Source organism: Schistocerca gregaria, chromosome X, assembly GCF_023897955.1.
Source record: "Schistocerca gregaria isolate iqSchGreg1 chromosome X, iqSchGreg1.2, whole genome shotgun sequence".
Taxonomy (NCBI): Eukaryota; Metazoa; Arthropoda; class Insecta; order Orthoptera; family Acrididae; genus Schistocerca; species Schistocerca gregaria.
The window spans coordinates 574126135-574142865 of NC_064931.1; the positions used below are offsets into that span (position 1 = coordinate 574126135).

The window sequence follows — 16731 nt, forward strand, 5'->3', positions numbered from 1 at the left end:
CAGGAAACGTTTCAGCACCTGATTGAACATATGACTGCAAGAGTGGAAGCTGTGATCAAGGCTAAGGGTGGGCCAACACCATACTGAATTCCAGCATTACCGATGGAGGGCACCACAAACCTGTAAGTCATTTTCAGTCAGGTGTCCGGATACTTTTGATCACATAGTGTACATAATACCTTGTCAATTAGAGACAGTTATGACATAAACAAGAGAAAGCTGTGTGTTGTTATGGATGAGAATAATGACTCCACTACCAATTAATTGGATAACTCCGAGTACCATTCCTAAGCTTTGGACGGTGCAGTGGACTATGATGCAAAAATGCAACTTCCTATTTTTACTTGCACCTCTCTTGCATTTCCAGAGAGGAAAAAACAAAATTAGTTACTAATTCCAGAGCTCATCTCTCTTCCATCTTCTGTTCATCAGTTTTACAAAATAACAAATGTATCCTGTGCCCTTGGAATCCCTGCACATACTCAAATGTGAAGACAAAATATATCTGAAAATTAAGTTCAACACAGATCTCAAGAATGGATCTCAGTTTAATTTTCAAAATTTTGATACCATCTGATGATTTAGGGATATATATCACTCATTCCACCATCAAAATCAGGAACCTCATGTGCAGCAATTCAATACTTCACTACCAAGCTCACACAAAAATATAATGAACAATTTTGTAATTTCTTGAAATACACCTTTGCTGTCCACAACATACAAGACAAATTACTGGCTAAAGTAATTCCATTTTTTCACTTTCGGTGCAGCAGTTTACAAAAATATTGTTCCTTACCTGTTCTCGCGCTCAGAAAGGACAAGCAGTGGATCAATGCCCACCGGTCGTGGTACCGATGTGACCCTGTTTTGCTTCTGCTGACCTCCAGGGCCACAATGTTGCTGTTGCTGCTGCTGCGGTTGTTGCTGCTGCTGTTGTTGTTGCTGCTGTGGCTGTTGTTGTTGCTGCTGCTGCGGCGGCTGCTGTTGTTGCTGTTGTGGTGGTGGTTGTTGCTGTTCTTGCTGCATTTGCTGTTGCTGCAGTGGAGGTGGTGGTGGTGGCACTGCTGTCACTGCTGCTTGTTGATGATTATGTGGAGGCTGCTGTGGTGCCATCTGAGGTCGCTGAGTTTGTGGTGGTGGGGCCTGAGGGGCAGGTGTGCCCAAGCGTGGGGGCATTAATGGCTTCTGTTGAGACGCTGATGGACATGTTGGGGGTGCCATTTGTGCCGGCATTGGTGATGGGGATGGAGGAGGACATACGGATACTCCTAGAAACATAAAAAACTTTTTTGTTTAAACAGTACACAGTTGGTAGAATTTATTAACATCAGAGTAAAAGGAAGAAAGGAAAAATGAAAAGAAACCAGAATTACCTCACATTTAATCAATCACCCAGAATTTTTATCTCTGACACTGCCTTAGTCACACGCAACTACAAGTGCACCTTTTCTTTTAAAAGTTATGGTTCCATTCTTTTTCGTTCCAAAAACCTTATTTTGCACACAATTGTTTGCACTGTGTTTTATCTGAAAAATTGTTCTATAAATAAGGTTTCTCTTCTTTCGAATCATTAACTAAAACTGTATCATAGTTTTGTTCCTGTTTATGACAAATTCTGTAGTAACACAAAAGGGGATCACAAAAAAGGCAAAATATTTAATTAATATGACTCATTAGAAATTTCTTGTTAACCCCTATACACTACAAACAAAGTTTGTCCTTGGGTAACTGTGAATAAAAATAGTATTTTTCAGTGTTTGAATATGAAAGGTAAGATTCTTTTTTATTTATTCACATGAAAATCAAATCCACTTGAAATCCTTCAAAAAGACTTTACTGAAACAATTTTAAAAATTCTACAACTGGAAATCATTACACGAAGCACTGTTACTACTATCAAGGCAACGTTTTTGTTATACAACGTAGTAAACAATTTTTAACCATGCAAAGATCCCTCTATAATAACTGTAGGCACGAATATAGCGCAAAGAACATGCTAACAAATGACAGACTGAATTAATTCCAAAATGTAATGCGAAATTAACATTCAGTATCCTGTACTTCCACACCAGAAAAGCAAATTACAAGAAACAAGGGTACTGACTGAAGTGAGTGATTAATAGGCTTGTATAACCTGGCAAAACTGAAGATCCAATATGGGTAAAAGAAGGAGTTAAAAATTTCATATATTAACTAACTATTGAACTCTGTGACCAAACTAGTTAATAAAAAGTTGTGATACATATACCACGACTGCTATAAATTGTACATCAAGCTCCACATTTGGAAAAAGGACCAATTTGTACACTTTCTCTCAGAATGTAAATATGACCACTGATGTTTTCTTTCTATTGTCAAAAATGTACGCTGCAACATTAGTCACTAAAGACTTCTTGCTTACAGGTGTACAAACAAAAAGCTTGTCTTTAAAAAGAAAGTGGAGTGAGATTATGCAACTGTGAATATGAAAAGTATCTCTCTCCAACTTGAGGTTTCCATTTTTGAATATCAAATCCATATGAGTTCCATTCACAACTGGAACAGTAAAATGTGAAACACAAAATACATTCAGCCACACACTGGAAGGTGGCTCGTGGAGTACAGATGTACATGTATATATACCAAACAGTGTGAAAGTACATTCATCAGAACATGTCACACATTTCATTTGTCAGTTGTTCAGGTTTTGTGCTAGTTGAATAATTGAAGCCTTTTCCTTGCATTCAGTTGTGATGGAAAGCGTCTGTCAATCACAGGTTTACCTTTAATGTTTTGTTTATACAATTTCCATTTCCTATTTTCATCGGAAATTTTTTTCTTGAGATGTAAATTAAGCTTAGCAGTCACTTTCATGGCAGGGGCACCTTATTTAAGATAACAATCCTATTTAATTCTCTTGAGATTCTAGCAGTAAGTTCAATGTTTCTTAACAACTATCATATTTTGCAAACAAAGCTTATTCATGGACTCTGAATTCTGTCAAGAAACTACAAGTAGTGCCTCTAAATATTAGAACTTATTTGTAACTATCAAGTACCCAGCATGTGCTGCAATACCACTCAAAGAAAGAGTTGTGTTTAAGCCGTGTTTATCGAAGTGCTTTTGGGTATGATGCATGCCACTGAGTTCTCTGGCTATCGATTCGCATCAGTGATAGTTGTAGCGCGACTAGACAGAGTGTAAGGTCACGAGGACAGAGTTTTCAGGAGAAGTGAGAGGAAGAAGCGCAGCGACCAGCAGACGAGTCAGTACACAACACGTGACATCCCACAGCGAAACCAGGATGTGGACTGATGGAGGGCACGAGTGAATTAACCATCATCGAGAGAGCCGGGGCCTGGCACAGTGCTGTTTAGCCAGGACAAAACAAGCCACTGTGGCCGGTGTCCCAAAGGTTTCGGAGTGCGGAGCCGAAACTACTACTACTACACACACGGTAACATCAACATCAAGTATCATTCCTGGAGAATTTATCAGCTATTTTACACAAAATTCATGCTGTCATGCACTGAAAGACTCAGGTTCTGCAGAATCTTGTGCGGGTTTGGCTAGAAATGTGCCTGTCTTGGGGTTGCTGAAGTGCTCCAGAGTTGTTTCTTAGTGTGCAGATTTAAAGCACTGTTGGTTGGTTGCTTGGTGGGGTGAGGGGGGAATGACCAAACAGCGAGGTCAATGGTCCCATGATCAAAGATGGCAGAAATCAAGGGAGAAACAACACAAGCAGTACAGTCCAGTCAAGGGGAAGGGATTATTGCACAAACAGAGAGGGAAAGGGACGTCAGAGCAGCAGACAAAGGAAAGAACAGGAGAGGGATGAGTGGAAACAGGTACAGCGGGGGTGCCCCAGAAAGGCCACACATGGTAGAGCAGCAGGACCACCACTGACCCGAACTGGTACTCACACTATACCATACCATACCATTATACAACATGAAGGCATATCCCACATGACCAGTAGATTTAGAGCCACTGGTGTAAAAAACAATGGCACCCTGAAACCTCCGTAAGAATGTTCGGAACAAACAATAGAACACCATTGGAGCTATGGAGGTTTTCGGTCCCCAGAAGAAATCCATCCGAATCTGGGGCTGAGGAACTAACCAAGGGAGAGTGGTTAGGTGAGAATGTGGGGAGAGGACACAAAGAGAAGATGGAAGTCATGGTAGAGAGAAGTAAGGCAGAGCCCAACCAGTAAACCTAACCGAGGGTGGGCAACAGGTGGGTGATGGCTGAACTCACAAAAAGAATAGAATAGGAGGGGCCAGCAGGGGAAGAGTGGATGGTGATGGCACACGAATCCAGCAGCTGGGACCACCGAATGAAAAGAGGAGGAATCCCAGCATCAACCACAGGACTATCAAGAGGGCTTGTGCAAAAGGCACCGGTGACTCAGCGGATACCATGATGGTGAGCTGGGTGCAAGAGGAGCACTGTGGAAGGGGCAGCTGATCCATAAACTTAATAAACGTAGTCCAGACAACACAGAAATAATGCCCGGGATAGGCGGAGACAGGATGTACAATCTGGGCCCCAAGTGGTGTGGGCAAGGAAGTGAAGAGCATTGAGTTTACAAAAGTAGCCAACCTTCAGATAACGAAACAATGAGTTTACGAAAGCAGCCAACATTCAGACGTCAGACAAGGTACAACCAAGTAAGCTTGTTGACAAAAAGAAGACCCACGAAATGGAACTGGGGAACCATGGTCAGACGTTGAGTGTCGAGGTAGAGCTCCAGATCAGGATGGACTGTAGTACGGCGACAGAAATGCACCCTTGTCAGCTTACGGGGGAAAGAATTGAAAAAGTGTGAGGATGTCCACGTGGAAGTGTGTTGAATGGCACCCTGTCGTTCCACAGAGGCCACTGAGTGGGACCTAGCCCAAATACAGAAATCATCCACATTTAGAGCATGGATGACCAATGGTCTGGGAGAGGCCACAATTCCATTAACAGCGATGACAAAAAGAAAGATACTTAATAAGGAGCCATGTGAAATGGCATTCTCGTGGGTATGTGGAGATCTGAAAACAGTGACAGCTTTTGACTCTGAACAACTGGTGGGACAGGAACTGGTGAATAAAAATCAGAAGGGAGTACCGAAGAACCCACTCCTGGACTGTGAGGAGGATGTGATGGTGCCAAGCTGTGTCCTAGGCCTTACGAAGATTGAAGAGAACTGTGACAAGATGGCAGCAATGAGAAAAGGTCTGCCGAACTGTGGTTTGTCACATATAATTGATCAGAGACTGTCCCTCCCGAAAACCACACTGGTAAGGTAATAAAAGGTCTTGAGAATCAAGGATCCAACTGAGCTGAGCCACCATTCGTTCTAGTAACTTACAATAGACACTGGTCAGGCTGACTGGCATGTAACTATCAATGGATGACAGATCCTTGCCAGGCTTAGGAACAGGAACCACAATACTGTCTCTCCATTGAGAGGGGAAAATGTTATGGAGGCAAATATGGTTAAACACCTAGAGGAGATATTGTTGTGGAGGATTGAGGTGTTGAAACATGGGAAGAAGAGAGGGCCAGAAGCAGCTCCCATTCAGTAAAAGGATCATTGTAGGATTCCGTCTGACAAGGGGTAAAATATATGTGGGAAGCTTCAACCTGCTGTTTCCAGAGGAGAAAGGCAGCTGGATATAAGGCTGACACGGAAGGTGTCGCAAAATGGGCTGTGAGGTGTTCTATAAGAACTGATGGATCTGTACAAAGGCGTCCTGAATGGGCAAGGCTCAGAATGGAGGACTGCCACTGGCAACCTTGGAGTGCAGCCACACCTGTGACAAAGGGACACAAGACCCTGAGAGGAGACAAAGCATTTCCAACACACCTTCTTGCTCTGTTTGATTAAGTAACAGGATTTGGTGTGAAGACATTTAAAGGTACTAAGACCAGAGGAGGACAGGTCCCATTTAAGATGTTGCGAGGCATGACGACGAGTATGGATAATGGCGGCAACGGCTGTGCTCCACCACAAAACTAGCCAATGGTGAACGGGGCATGTGAGATGAGGAACGGCAATGCCGACAGTGTAGATTTACCTTACCGGATGGATCACTGATGACTTCATCAATGCAACCTAACAGAGAAGGTCGAAAAATGACCTGGGTGGTATATAGAGGAAAATCAGCACTTTGGAAAGCCAAGAGAGGTAGCGTAGTCATCAAAAGGTGGGAAGGGAATGAGAGAATCAAAGGGAAGCAGTCGCTATCAGAGGTCATTGTGTGGTGACAAGTATAAGAAAGGAAGAAGGGGGAGAAGAAGAGAGTGGAAAATCAATGGCAGAGTAAGTGCCATATACAGCACTAAAATGAGTAGCTAAACCATCATTAAGAAGTCACAGGTCATAGTCCACAACAAACTGGTCAATGAGGAGCCTCTGAATAGATGAAAAAGCACTGTACCACAAATAGTGATGGGCATTAAAACCCCCAACAAGGAGAAATGGAGGGGGCAGTTTCTGAAGGAGGGCAGCTAGGTCAACAGATGTAGGTGGCCTTTTACGAGGGAGATAGAGATTTCAAACCATGACTGCAGAGTCCAAGTGGACCCGGACAGCAACTGCTTCCAATGGGATACAAAGTGGGATCCATGTACTAATAATATACATACGGACCAATGTGCAGATGCTACTGGAAGACCTCAAAGGGTCGACCCAGTTCGAAAAGAAAAGCACAGAACCCACGAAGGGTTGGTGAGTGAGCATCAGTAAAATGAGATTCATGGAGAATGACACAAGCTGAAGAGTAAAAGGCAATAAGGGATTGCAACTCTTGGAGGTTACAGCGGTATCCATTACAGTTCCATTGAATAAGCATGGACTGGGTATAAAAACAGGAGGTGAACGGGCTGGAGGCAATCATGCCAGAGGGCCACCATCTGTCACCAACAAGGATGGGATGACATCCATGAATAAGAGGTTAGACTCTGGTTGCGAGGGGGGAGGTGGCACCTCCGGAGGCACCACACAGGCTTTGTCCTGGGACTTGTGTTTCTTTGTCTTCTCTTTCACAGGTTGAGGAGGGCAGGACACAGAGGGAGAGCAGGTTTCTGCAAGATCCCGAACCGAAAGAAAGCGGGCAACCTTGGGAGGCACAGACTGTGTGTCCCATGGGCAAGATGTGGCAGTAGACCTCCAGCCTGAGAGACGCCAGGGCGGAGGGGCCTTGGGAGGGAGACCCGTCACCGACAGGTGTCGAAGAAAGGGGGCACTCCTTCAGCGGAGGAGAGGGAGCAGCACCGGAGGAGAGGGAGCAGCACCGGAGAGGGAGCAGCACCCAGCTGCTCAAAACAACAGAGGACAGAGAGAGGGGAGGGTGATGGGACTGGGGTAAGGGAGAGGTAGGAGGGGGAAGGGACAAAACAGAGGCAAAAGGGAGAGGAAGCCACACCACAGACACTAGGGGGTGAGTTCTTCCTCAAATTGCTAACACTATGAACAGAAAATTTAGAAATGGAGGTCAAACCCCAAAAGGGGACCAAAAATACCAAAAAGGAAGGATGAAAGAGAAAAGAGCAAGGAGACCAAAACCACACAGAACACAGAAAATCAGGTGGATAGCAAGGTTGACATAAGTAAGAACACAGAGAGAGGGGAACGAGGGGGCAGTGGGGAAGGAGCGAGGATGGGGAGGGAAGGAGAGGTGTGGGGAAGGAAATGCAGCTCGGGAAGGAAGAATGGGCTGCAATACCTTGGAGCCCCATGGGTGCCACATATGAAATCATGAAAGAAACATGAACCACGGGGCGGGGGGGTAAAGTATTGTGACTCAAATTAATGGGCATTGTACATCTGGGCTAAGACTGTTTGGAATGCAGTAGCCATTTCCTATGTACTTAAACTTATTATGTGCTTAAAAACATCTAAAATGCACAGTGACTAAAGGTCCATGAAACTGACTGTTGTGTGACTGTAGCGGTAGTCCAGTGGTTGTTATTTCTGATATTTTGCGAGTTAAACATCAGGGACTGACACAGGCTGGTGAACTATTTTAGCACAGGAAATTTTGCATATGAGCTATTGGTTGATATGTGAGTGGCTGTTATTATTTTATGGCCATCTTTAAAATGTTCTGGCAGTACTGCCATACGCGTTGTTTTAGAGTGATTTTTGGCAGTAGAATGGTTTATGTCTAGCCGTCAATCTCACCTCTATGTTTAAACTGTTATCATTGAACACTTTTTAAATGTTCCCCTTGTTATGTTGCAGGATTTGGGGGATTATTCACTGAGAGGCCATAACCTTATCTCTCATTAAGTATCAAGCAGCTAGTGTCCATATCATTTCCTGTGACTGGCTGGACTTACATGCAACAGCATGTCATCAGCGCTAAAGGCACTGGTTAATTATAAGTACTGTTTTCATGTGCTGTGCTGATTGAGGCCTATGTTGTAGAATGTCCTCTTAGATGATTAGCTTCATTAGCGCTTTGAACTGAAACTCCCAAGCACCTGTCATTGCTCATGAAAATTGTTAATCTGCTTAGTTTGGTGGCAGCTAGAACTGTGAAGCTGTTTTAATAATAAGAATTCTACCAACTTTAACCAGAATAATAAGAATTTCAAAAATGGTAGTGCACAAATAGATCAAATGCCAGGACAAAGCAATTTCCAAAGAGTAAATGTAGTATTGATGAATAGGAGGAGGAAGTATGTGGGGCGGCAATCGCCAAATCACCAATGTTGTGGCGATGGCCAACAGAACAACTGTGCTCCTATGGAGCTGCATAACAAGTCCAGTTGGGAAACATGCCAAATGAACAATGTAGGCTGGACTAATACCAATGCCACCGGCACGTCCTTTAACCCTAATCGACCTATACCATTACCAGATGGGAGAAACGTAATAGTAGACAACGCGTATCCACAAAAAGTGAACGAGGTACATCTAGTCGAAATACACGAACCACCAAGAAACCTAGCTGACAGACAGTCAAATGAGAGCCAGTCATCTTAGGCCTTCCTCGGATGGCTGGTTATGAGGAGGGAGGCAAACTTCAAGAGTCCATCTATGTCCTTAAGTATCACAATGACTCCAACATCAGAGATGATTTCGTGAATGAACCAAGGGCTGAAGTTAATAAGGAAATATATACCTTACAGGCTATTGTGGTAGCAAAGATCAATAACATTCCAGTAAATATTCTGATTGACACAGGAGCAACGGTCAGTTTAATGATGATTAAATGTTTAAATATGGTTAATAGACAACAGAAGCTACTTACTTTGCCAGGGTCAGGATGCACGGTATCGGGGGCCTTTAGTGTGAAAGCACAAAGGATAATTAAAGAAGTATGGGGAGCAGCTGAGCTACAAGAAGTTAAATTAGAATGTACTTTCTTGGTAGTATCTAAAATGACTATACCGTGCATATGGGGGGGGGGGGGGGGGATTTTTTATATGAATATAGTGCAATACTTGACATTAAGGAAGGTGTTTGTATGTTAACTGTTAATGATAAGCCATTAAAGATAATGCTACGAAAGAAAGACTTATTTTAGGGAAATACTGTCAACATTTAATTGTCAATTGTATTCCGGTGAAAGCATGGCATTACATAGATGATGACCATGTTAAGTCAACCGATGTTGAACCTGATATGTTGAGCATTGATGATAAAGTTAAAGAATCAGAATATTTATCAATACAGCGGCAGATAGAATTAAGAGAAGTTTTAAGGTTATATCTACCAGTATTTAATAAATAAAAAAACAGGAATAATAAAAAAAACTTCAAGCATAACATCAAAGCTTATTCACAAGACGACATAGTCAGTCCCATGGTCAAAGAGGAAAGCAGTAATGAAGGAAATAAAAAGGCTGTTAGAGTGGGATATCATCGAAACTTCAATGTCAGAGAAATCCAGCCCTCTCTTGGCCGTAACTAAGCCTAATGGAGATATACGTTTCGTCTTACATGCGAGGAATATCAACAAAATTATCAAACCAGTGAGGACTCGAGTGGAAAATCTTGAAAAACTTGCGCAAAAATTCCATGGAGTGAAGTTTCTGACCTCTCTAGACCTCAGGACCTGTTATTGTCAAACAAAAATCTCCAAGGAATCATGAAAATACACCGCTTTTATATATTTGGGAAGAAGTTATCAATTTACAGTAATGCCATGTGGGCAAAGTATTAGTGGTGATGTATTCATAACCGCACTGAACACAGTGCTTGGTCCAGATCTCTTGGTACGAGTTACAGTTTATGTAGATGATTTGTTAATTGCCACGGAAACGTGGGCAGAAAATCTGTAATTACTAAATCGTATGCTTGAAAAATTTTTGCAACATGGAGCAACAATTAATTTGGCAAAATCAAAATTCGGGAGGAATGAAATTAGATTTCTGGGTCACATAGTCACACCTGAGGGAATAGCGCCAAATCCTAAGAAGTTAGATGCCATTAGAAACTGCCCATATCCTATAAACAGAAAGCAGTTAAAATCATTTTTGGGGTTAGCATCCTTTTTCAGGAATTTTGTATCCCATCAGTTATTGAATAAGGAATGTCTATTACAATTGTTATGAAAAAATGTACCATGGCACTGGACTAATGCTTGTAGTAAAGCTTTTGATGCAACACACAGTGCTCTAATTAATGCTCTGCTGCCGCACCATCCGCGCATGGAAAAGGATTTTTTCATCGCGACTGATGCAGCAGAGATGGGATTGGGGGCTACGTTATTTCAAATGGATGACAAAATAAATGTAGATACCATAAAGATAATTGCTTTTGCCAGTTGAACACTATCTAATTGTGAACGATCATATTGTACGACTGAACTTAGAGGTGTTAGCGATAATATGGGCGTTGAAAAAATTCAGGTATTTTGTATATGGTAAGAAAATAGTTATATATTGTGATCACAAAGCTGTCACATTTCTTATGTCAAGTCAAATGCTACATGGCTGACTTACACATTGGGCCCTAGTGTTACAAGAGTACAACATGACAGTTAAGCACACCAAGGGTTGCGACAATGTCGTAGCAGACTCATTGTCGAGATTGCCAACACCTAAGTCTGATGAAATAGAAGAAGAGCATATAGTGATTTTAAGATCATGATGTTTGAAACAGTTCCATATACGAAAGAGGTAAGTGAGATGTGTTTGCATATAGAGCAGATGCAAAAGATAGATTGTAAGTGGAAGGAAGTTATAAGTGATTTACGTACTGGCAACAGTAATAAAATTAAGAATCATTATAGAATAAAAGAAGGTGTATTATTCTACCGGAAAAATGAAAGGGATAAGTGAAAGATCTGTATTTCTTATAAGTATGTTGATTCTATTTTATGGTTAACTCGTGTCCGTTGGGGTCATTTCGGAGCTCAGAAATGTGTAATGAAACTACAGCAACTGTGTTTTTATCCGAACCCATCAAAGCGAGGTCAAGAAGTACTAAAAAAGTGAAAGGTATGCCAAAAGGCAAAACCAGTTAATTATGGTATTCGAGGTGTCTTACATCCCATAGTTCCTAAGCAACCATTGAGCATTGTATCATGCGATACATGTGGACCCTTTCCAACAGCCAAGGGCAATTTCAAATATGTGTTTGCTATGTATGATTTATTTTCGAAACATGTAAAACTGTCAAACCGATGTTGAGAAAAATCAAGGATGACTATTTAATTAACGTAGGTAAACTGATGAGGTTAATTTCAGAGAATGCCTCGTTCTTTAGAAGTAAGATGTGGCATGAAGCAATGGAGACATGGGGCGTGCCTCATGTGTTCATAGTCCGCTTCAACCCATCGCGGAACCCAATTGAAAGGATATTTCGAGAACTAAATAGATTTATAAGGACTTGTGTGGGCAAACAACACCATCAATGGGTAGAGCTGATAGATAGCTTTGAAACCATGTACAATGAACTACCACACCTATTGACTGGTTATTCGTCAAATGATATCTTACTCAATAAGCAGAGTAATGACAACTGGCTTGGTCCTTTACCATCTCTACATCAGAAGGAAAGAAATCACCAGGAAATGATACGTAAAGCATACTTGAGATTAAAACATAAGGCTAAAATACGCAAGAACCAGTTTGATAAGAGCATAGGTGTTGTAATTAGCTATAAAGTAGGTGATTCTGTATTATTAAGAAGCCATCCTAAATTGTCAAGAAAAAAGAGACTGAATAAGAAATGGTATAATCCATATAATGAACCGTACCGAATTATTCAGATACTTCATGCTGGGACTTATCTTCTAAAAGATGAGGAACACAGAAAAATAAAAGGAGTTTATCCTCATCTTGAATTACAAAGGTATTTTAGTTAGCCCAGAATAATTATTTTATGCATCAAGATATTTTGTGAAGCAAGAGAAGACTAAGAATGTTTATATTTTCTATTTAGATTAGTAGATTAGTAGTCAATAGTTATAATTATTTTTTTAATTGAATTTAATTGAGTCATCCAAGTAGATGATAGGTTGTACAAGAAGTATCAATTAATTAATATAAGTTCCATTGAGTTATTGTTAAACCATATAAAATAAAGAGTATTATGTGTTGGAATTTTAGTTAATTAATTATGTGTTTATTCCAGATTAATGATGAATGTTTGTTTAGAATATTTGTTCACACGTTCTGTGATGAAAGAAACCCCACACGCATGTACACACAAGCACAATGAAAACTATAATCAGGATTAATTCGGATAGGAGAGTCATTTTAAAAGCGAGATCACTTATTTTGGGAAAAGCAAGCGAAGCCTGTATAGAAAGTGACCAAGTAACTAATGAGGGTACCAGAGAGTGAGAACTATTTTAAGTGACAGAATCAAAATGGTAAAGTGACGATAGTGTGAACAGGCTATGATTAATAAACTAAAGAAATTTGTATAGAATGCCAGGATACTATTCAAACTACTGAATGACATTGTTAAACAGAGGCAAAACATAGTGTCGTATTAAAATAGCAAATCATTAGCGTTGTGTGTGTGTGCACAAGGGAAAGGAGTGAAATAAGTGTTCCAGATTTTCGACTGAGGTGTTGTGGACAGCCAAGCTGCAGGCTGTATTGAGCTGTAGTGCACTCTACCACTGACATCACCACCTTGCAACGGAGATCAACCCTCAACCAGCGACAATCGGATCGTAATTGCTGCTTTGTACAATCTGATGCAGTAGCAGATACACCAAAGCACAAGAAGCAGGCTTCAAACTGGGCCATGTCTCGCAGTCCACATGGTACAGTGCTGTCGCAGCGTCAGTGCAATGATGCGACAACAACAGTGCAATGAAATGAATTATTTAAGTGATGAACCTTATGTTCATATGTTTGTAAAGATCGATGTATTATTTCATGTTTATGTATGTGTATGAATGGTGTTACATTTCAAATTTGTACATGTATGTGTAAGAGTGTAAAAAAACCAAAACAAGGACCTGACCTAAGTAGGGACTTCAAAGTGGGAATAAAATACCCACTTCATCGTCCGGGGGGCAAATGTAGCACCCTAATGAACCCCACAACCCAATTAGGAAAGACCATCTTGATGTACAGTAGGGAAAAGTTATCCTGACAGGTACGACAAATTTGCCGATGATATAACACCAGAAAGTCTTGTTAAACACCAACATTAAGCATTACAGAGTGTACTGTGGTAGAAAGGAAGAAGAAAGAAAGGTCATCCTTAGGTATTTGCCACATATCTAAGTAACCATTGCAAATTAATACCATGGCAGTTAAGTCCAAGGAAATGTCAGTCAGATATAACTTTTATGTGGAAGAGAGTTGTAAATGCAACAAAGAAATTCAATGTGTCTACAATAATCATTCACGCAAAAAGTAAGTCTCTTGCTAGCTATCGTTCTATCAAGTCATACGAGAGCAGCTCTTGCCGTAGTTGAGCAAAAGCAGCGCGACGAGGTTGTTTTACTTTCAAGAGTCGTTGTAGTGTGACATAGATTCACGAATTTCGTGAACTGATATTCAGACTAGAGACTTGAACCGAGATAGTATGCTGACTGTGTATACCGAGTTGTTGGACTTTATTAACAGAAGTAGGCAATATTGGACTCAACATTCATTTAAGTGAATGTAGAGAAAGGAATGGACAATGTTTCAAAAGACTAATTACACATTTAGTCTCGAGTAGGAGACATTGACACGAATACATGAAGAAGATACAATTACGCTGAGGGTTAAAGCTGTCGAAATTGTCACAATACTTGAAACTAACAGAACTGCCAGTGCTAATTAACCGCGTGAGTGTGTGTGTGTGTGTGTGTGTGTGTGTGTGTGTGTGTGTGTGTGTGTGTGTGTGTGTGTGTGTGTCTGTGTGTGTTGTGATGTTTATAAAGTATTTAGCGAAAAGGAACAATAAAATTGTTCATCAAAACTGGAAATTAAACGTGTTGCCTTCATCATTCTATGAATATTTGGTAATTGCTCATCAAACGTTAATGAACAGTAACTATTTAACTTGGAAGTAAATTCGTGGACCGTTAGTTGTGACAAGGAAGGTTTGGACATACATAATATTATGATGCAAGATAATTATGACATTGTTAAAGAGTATCTGTGGATCTCTCATCATATAGAGTGAACGATTTTACTTAGCAAGAAACAAACAATGACCAATATGATCTGCAATTGAACTTTTTCCTCATTTTTGGTGATGAGGACGATGCGCATAAGGGAAGATTCACCAATTACTGCACTAAAGTGTTAACAGGGCACATAATAATTCAAATTCAAACCATAAGAGACAATCAGAGTGCACAGTTCGCATTAACAAGGAAACTGTGCGGACTCACAATCAAACTTTAATCATTAGGCGAGGAACGATTTCTTAAGAGCTTTTTCAGATCTTGTCTCTCGTTAACCAATGGAGACATCGCGCATCGCGTCTCGACTCCACCAACCGAGCTGTAGCAGTAACAGCTAAACAGTGTCGACAACACCAGCACGCGGAGGAGAGGGGATGTCACACTGTGCCTCAGGGCGCATCTTGGAAATATGATCCACAACTTTGGCTGGTAGCTTCATGCCTATTTCTGCATATGCTATGCACTGTTCTGGGACCAGTTTCGGGAGATTCGTTTTAAAACATATGTACCCACCAACATGTGTTTCTCGTGGCAAATCATGACCAAAAAGTTTGTTTTTGCAGACTGACTCAGCTGAGTTATTTCCAATTGCACCAGTGCTAGCTAGCGAGTTAGTTAGTGTCATGTTCCATGGATCACTTGCACGATAAAATGTAATGATGTAGAATGAATCATTTTACATCACATCACAAATTAATTTGTAAATATAGTTACATGCCATTGTTTTCTGAGTTATTGACAAAAATTTATGTCCTTAATCAAAATATGTGCCTCCATTTAATGAGAACTGAATTAGCAGATTTTTATTCATAGCCCACAAACAACGTATGACGACTTCACTCATGAAGTTTTTGTATTTTTTCCAAATATTTTCTAAACTGAATAGGGAGAATGCTGTCAAGATTATTGCACACATAATATGCATATTTACTGTGGTTGAGCAGTATTCAACACATCAACAAGTGAAGTGTGTCAGTGTCCATTGTTTTCAAGATGATTTTATTCAAAATTGTTCAAATGGCTCTGAGCACTATGGGACTTAACATCTTAGGTCATCAGCCCTCTAGAACTTAGAAATACTTAAACCTAACTAACCTAAGGACATCACACACATCCATGCTCGAGGCAGGATTCGAACCTGCGACCGTAGCATTCGCGCGGTTCCTGACTGAAGCGCCAAGAACCGCTCGGCCACCATGGGCGGCAATGATTTTATTCTTCACAATAAGTGGCACATACTTTGAGTTCTTAGAAGGATGTCGATCCACATACTTTAATAACAGTAATCACAAGTAAAAGCATTCTGTATGGTTTGGGTGAATAGTGTAATGAGGGCATAATGTGATGGTCAAATATAATTTTGAATGTCCTACAATCCTCTGCTTGTCTGCATTGTTGAAACTTATTTAACTTATTTGCTGATGCATTCCACGTATTGCATGTTGGCACTTCAAAGTAGTATCTCAGCAAACAAATAATCCTCACGAAACGAGAAAATGATGTTAATGCCGATGATGATGTTGTTGTTGTTGTTGTTGTTGGTGGTGGTGGTGGTGGTGGTGGTGGTGGTTGCACATAAAGTTTCTGTTATGAACTACATGTGCTGCACATTTTTATGAGGAACTGGCTATTAACAACTGTTGGATGTCGTTCGTGGATTGGAAATGATGAAATACTCCATGTTGCTTCATTGCTGCTACTGTAGCATCCCAGTTGATACTGTTCAATTCCACTGATAGATGCTTTTCCATTCCCCACTTCAAAAACTGCCATTTTGCATCCTTATTTCACATATTTGCAAATGTATTTAATCAATTTCACCAAATTGCAAGACATGACATCAATGTGTACTTTGTGAGTTTTTGAGAGTAACGCTGAATGTGGTACAACCCAATGATTATTGGCTTCACCATCACTACTTCATACTTTTAAAGTGATGGGTTAGCCACTATCTTCAATCGTCAACAATATAATGGATATCCATCACTGGCAGTGGTAATCTTGGTGAGTAAGTCTCTTGGGTTTCATTTCATGCATTTCCCATCAGACATGTATGGTTCATTGTTCTTGAATATCCCACATGGACCATGAATGTTGTTTTTAGTGACCAAACCAAAACTAGATCAATGTTTGCAAGTGGTATTTCTGCTGAAATG

General features: G+C 40.7%; 1 protein-coding gene across 3 annotated transcripts in view; it reads right to left on the reverse strand.

The window, feature by feature from the left end:
* The window catches only part of LOC126297781 (ATP-dependent helicase brm-like), a 229871-nt gene that overhangs the window by 91562 nt on the left and 121578 nt on the right, over positions 1-16731 (reverse strand). For all 3 annotated transcript variants that reach the window (XM_049988964.1, XM_049988965.1, XM_049988963.1), the window contains one exon: positions 800-1271. In XM_049988964.1, coding sequence (XP_049844921.1) covers positions 800-1271 — 472 coding nt within the window. The remainder of the gene's footprint in view (positions 1-799; positions 1272-16731) is intronic.